We start from the raw sequence: 5,369 nt of genomic DNA, 5'->3' as shown, positions 1-5,369 counted from the left end.
CACGGCGGTGCATTCAGGGACCTGAGTAAATAATCTGCCCTTTCTTTGTCGACCCTCCCTTACGCAAAGAAAATATATTTCCCCATATATTAACTGTCAATATATTGCATTATTTTGTTTTCTGATGTACTGGTTAATTGAAAAGATGTAATAAAGGAAATCTTGCTGTTGGCTACACCAACTGATACTGATTAATAATATGTTGTATCTTGTGATCAATAATTGTATGTCCACAACGTAAGAGTAGATTTAACTGGTTTACTTTGGTAACATGCTTCCGGGACTTCCTCGTGGGAACGTATACAACAGGCTCTTTTAATACCAAGAGTGAGTTGCCCCCTGCTGGACAAATGCAATAACATGTAATAATAACACAAGGTAAGATACCACATTTCCCCCCCTTTAAGCTAACAATACTTCCCGAAGGTGGGGGTATAACATACTCCCGTTACACAACATTTCGAGGTACTGACATAAATCATTTCACTTTCAAAGATTAACATTCTAAACATTTCCTTAAAGTGAGAACAGAGAATTATGCTGCTCTATTAATTGAACATCTCTTGATCTATTTAACAAAGTCTTTCAGGTATACAGGTGGCTGTCTCTCGCGCTCTGATCGTCTCACCACAGGTTTAGCAGGCAAGTCCGGCGGGACCGGCGTACACAGAATCACTGGCTCACTTGCAGGAGGTCCTTCTTGCTCGATTGTCACTGGAACCACAGTGTCTCTGTTGGAGTCCAGCACTGGCTCTAAGGACACGGTGTCTGTCAATCTGGCTCTTACTTGATCCACATGCCGCTTCACGACTTGACCACTTCCAATGATCACTGTATATGACACTGGACCTGATGAGCTGTCGATGACCGCAGGGATCCATTTAGGTCCATAAGAGTAGTTTCTGATGAACACTTTCTCCCCAAGTGAGAAACTTCTCAGTTTCCTGTTTGTGTCATGGGACTGTTTCTGTTTTAGTTGTTTTTGCTGCACTCTTGTTTTCACATCTGGCAGGAGCAGGTCAAGTGCAGATCTGAGTCTCCTTGTCATCATCAACTCTGCAGGCGACAGGCCTGTGGTCGCGTGAGGTGTGATGCGGTAACTGAACAGAAACCTTGACAGTCTAGTTTGCAATGTTTCACCTTTCATCTTTTTCATCCCCCCTTTGAAGGTTTGGACCGCCCTCTCTGCCAGCCCATTAGAAGACGGGTGAAACGGTGCTGACCTCACATGGCGGATGCCATTTTGTTTCATGAAAGTCTCAAATTCAGCACTTGTAAAACAGGTTCCGTTGTCTGACACCAACATTTTTGGCAGTCCAAAAACACTGAAACTCTGACGTAGCTTTTCAATGGTCACCTGTGATGTAGCTGACTTCACTAGATAAATATCCATCCATTTTGAGTGAGCATTCACTTGTTGTGTAATAGAAGCTTCGAAGGAAGAACCAAGCACAGTCTATTTCAAACTGAACCTTTACTTTATATTCCTTAAACAGTTTCCAAAAAGAACGGTGGAAGACAGAGAAAATGCACTCGACATGCTCGTATTCAATTTTTCATAACAACAGGAAGCAGTCAGAGGAAGAGACATACTTGCACTTCAAAATAAAAGCATTTCTTGTGAAACGTACCTTTTAACTTATATCAAGAAATCAAATAATCAAATGTTTTACTGCCTTAAATAAAACAAGTTACAACACCACTATCAGTAGAAACATCTCTCCCAGGAAAGGACCTGCATAGTCCACATGAATTCTCGTCCAGGGAGACTCCAGCCACTCCCAGGGATGTAATGGTGCTGATGGTGGTGACTTGTGGTGCTTTTGGCACTCCTCACAAGACTGCACTTCCTTTTCTACATCCTGGTCCATCCCCGGCCACCATACATAAGATCTAGCCAGACCTTTCATCTTTGACATGCCGGAATGTGTTTGGTGCAGTACTTTCAATATCTTTTCCCTGCCTTTGTTTGGTACGATGACTCTGGCTCCCCAGAGCACGCAGCCATCCCTCACACTCAGTTCCTCTCTCCTCTGATGATACGGCTTGAGAGGAGCCTCAGTCACTGAAGGCCACTCCGACAGGACATAACCATGAACTTCAGACAATATTACATCCTTAGCTGTCCAGTGTTTTATTTTGGCTGTGTCCACGAGTGTGTCATCCAGAAGATCAATCATGAGCACTTGTTCTGCGGTCTCACTCTCTCGCACATCTTCCGACAGCGGCAGTCTGCTTAATGCGTCCGCATTAGCGTTGTTCTTTCCTGGTTTGTACACAAAGTGATACTCATAGGCACTCAGGTGCACCGCCCATCTCTGAACTCTAGGGGAACCCATCTGTAGAATGGGTTTCTTTTCGTTGAAGAGAGAGATCAGTGGCTTGTGATCTGTATAGATGGTGAAACTTCGACCATACAAGTACTTGTGTAATTTCTTGATTCCAAATATAATTGCTAAGCCTTCTTTGTCTAGCTGTGAGTAATTCTTTTCAGCAGGCGCTAGGGTACGCGACATGAACCCCAAAGGACGTTCAGTTCCATCGTCCATTACGTGTGATAAAACAGCGCCCACCCCGTAAGGTGACGTATCACATGACATAATTAACTCTCGGGCATCAGAGTAATGCACCAACACTTCTGCTGAGTTTAACAGGGCCTTTGATTTTTTAAAAGCCTCTTCCTGTTTCTTTTGCCATGTCCATCGCACATCTTGTCGCAGGAGCTCATGCAGTGGTGCCAATAGTGTAGCTAAGTTTGGCAGAAATGTGTTATAGTAATTTAGCAAACCTAAGTATGACTTGAGTTCAGTAACATTTGTGGGGTTGGGAGCCTCCATGATGGCTTTGACTTTCCTTTCCACTGGGTGAAGTCCCTGTGCGTCCACTCGATGTCCCAGATATTCCACTTCCTCTTCCAGGAAAGTGCACTTGCTCCTTCTCCTTCCTGCCTCCTCCAGCTTTGCCAATACTGTTTTGAGGTTCTGCAGATGGTCTTCCTCATCCACACCGCTCACCAGGACGTCATCTAAATACACTGGCACGAAAGGAATGCCTCGCAGGAGACCTTCCATTGTCCTCTGAAATATAGCTGGGGCTGATGCTACTCCAAAAGGCAGTCTGTTGTATGTGAATAAGCCTCTGTGCGTATTCACTGTTAAGTATTTCTTTGATTCGTCATCCATGAGTATTTGCTGGTATGCATGACTCATATCCAACTTTGTGAACTGTTTTCCTCCTGTCAGTGCTGCAAACAGATCTTCCATTCGGGGTATGGGGTATTGTTCAAGTGAGGAAACTGTATTTACAGTGAGCTTGTAGTCTCCACAGAGCCTTACTGTCCCAACAGGCTTCAGTATTGGAACCACTGGTGCTGCCCATTCTGCATGTTTAACAGGTGAGATTACTCCTTCTTTCAACAATCTGTCTATTTCTTCATCTACTTTGGTGCGCATGGCATACGGGACAGACCTCGGACGGAAGAAACGAGGGACTGCATCAGCCTTTACATGGATGGTAGCTTTCATACCTTTCAGTGTGCCAAGCTCCTCTTTGAAGACATTTTCATGTTTGCTCAGTACTTGCTGCAGCGATTTGTCCTCTGTCTTCAGGTGTTTCAGGACTCGGGATTTGTGTCTGAGCTTGATTTCTTTCCAACTCAGATGTATTTCCTCCAGCCAGCCTCTTCCCAGCAGGCTGGGGCCGTCCCCTTTAACCACAATGAGATGTTTGTATTTCACTCTAACAATGGCAGCTCCGACCACATTAACAGGGTCACCTGTATAAGACTCGATGTGGATTTTGGTTGGTCTCAAACATGGACTTTTTGTGTCTTTCCATAGTCTTTGGAATGTCTGTTCATTCATTATTGTGAAACTACAGCCAGTGTCTATCTCAAAGTTAACAAACTTACTATCCAGCTTCACTTCAACCATGTATGGGTCTACTCGTCTCAGGTGCACTTCACTCATGCGTCCCAATCTGAACCTCATCTTATTCAGAAAGAATGTATCTTCTTCTGAGCTATCACTTTGGCTCTGTTGCTCTTGTACTTTATGAGAACGGTGATATGTGGTTTGCCTCCTTTCTCTCTTTGGGTCTGCATTTTTGTTGCTGTTTCCATTCTGTGTAGATCTGCTACGACAAGCTCTGGCAATGTGTCCTATTTTACCACATGCATGACATTTCTCTTGTTTAAACTTACAGTCTGCTGCTTCATGCTTGGTTCCCTTGCATTTGTAACACTCTTTGGTAGGTTCTCTGTGTGCATAAGCCTCCTGTGGCTTTTTATCCATTTTGAAATTTAGCTGTGGCCCCTTGGTTTTGTATCTCCTGTGCATTTTTATTTGTAGTCTCTGACGCCACAGCAATTGACAATGCTTTTTCAAATGTTAAATCCGCTTCTGATAAGAGTCGTCTCTGAATCCGATCTTCATTTATTCCACAGACGATCCTGTCTCTCAACCTCTGCTGCAAAGTGTTGCCATAGTTGCAATCCTGCGCTAACCGACGAAGCTCAGCCACGTATTCCATTACTGACTCATTGCGCTCACGGTTGCGGGAGTCAAACTTGTACCTTTGCACAATTTCACTAGGCTTTGGGTCAATGTGATTTTTTAGCAGCTCCACAAGTTGTGTGTAAGTCTTATCCTTGGGCTTATCTGGACTGAGGAGGTTTTTCATAACGCTGTATGTTGATGATCCCACAACACTTATTAATATGGCTCTTTGTCTGTCTCCATTATCAAATTCATTAGCCTCAAAAAACGTCCAATACCTCACGGTATTCTTCCCACTTCTGATGTTTTGCATCAAAAGGTGCCATCGTGCCAATCATTGCCATTGTGTGTCAATGAATCCTCTCCTCCACCCGCAGACGTTGCTAATAATTTGAGCTAGCTGCCGCTAACGACCCAAACCTGCATGTAAGGTGCTAACCAGTCCGTTCGGCATGTCCTCTTTGATCCCGTCTTGATCCTTGTCTTAATCCTCTTCTTAATCCTCGTCGCCAATAATATGTTGTATCTTGTGATCAATAATTGTATGTCCACAACGTAAGAATAGATTTAACTGGTTTACTTTGGTAACATGCTTCCGGGACTTCCTCATGGGAACGTATACAACAGGCTCTTTTAATACCAAGAGTGAGTTGCCCCCTGCTGGACAAATGCAATAACATGTAATAATAACACAAGGTAAAATACCACAATAATCAACATGAAAAACATATTTATTCATATCTACAAAATATATTGAAGATATATAGAATAATATATTGTGTTAATATATTACAATATATTGATATATAGAATAATATATTGTGTGTTAATATATTACAATATATTGATATATAGAATAATATATTGTGTTAA

At 43.0% G+C, this 5,369-nt stretch overlaps 1 protein-coding gene across 1 annotated transcript; it reads right to left on the bottom strand.

The window, feature by feature from the left end:
• Positions 1–378: 378 nt before the first annotated feature.
• On the bottom strand, positions 379–5,045 carry LOC117540971 (uncharacterized protein K02A2.6-like). Its single transcript, XM_034207965.1, has 2 exons — positions 1,700–5,045; positions 379–1,410 (listed from the first exon to the last, which is right to left on the bottom strand). The coding sequence occupies exons 1-2, from the start codon at positions 4,335–4,337 to the stop codon at positions 569–571; spliced, it is 3,480 nt and encodes a 1,159-aa protein (XP_034063856.1). The 5' UTR covers positions 4,338–5,045; the 3' UTR covers positions 379–568.
• Positions 5,046–5,369: the final 324 nt, after the last annotated feature.

The sequence above is a fragment of the Gymnodraco acuticeps genome, unplaced genomic scaffold, assembly GCF_902827175.1.
Source record: "Gymnodraco acuticeps unplaced genomic scaffold, fGymAcu1.1, whole genome shotgun sequence".
NCBI classification, from domain to species: domain Eukaryota; kingdom Metazoa; phylum Chordata; class Actinopteri; order Perciformes; family Bathydraconidae; genus Gymnodraco; species Gymnodraco acuticeps.
Note: the sequence above shows the minus strand (reverse complement) of the source record. Positions and strands in the feature narration are given on the sequence as shown.

Excerpts from the sequence above, each read along its gene's own strand:
- LOC117540971 (XM_034207965.1), bottom strand. The coding sequence starts at position 4,337 with ATGCACAGGAGATACAAAACCAAGGGGCCACAGCTAAATTTCAAAATG. Across the intron at positions 1,411-1,699 it reads GATGTTTCTACTGATAGTGG|ATGCTCACTCAAAATGGATG; the intron begins TGTTGTAACTTG and ends CACAACAAGTGA.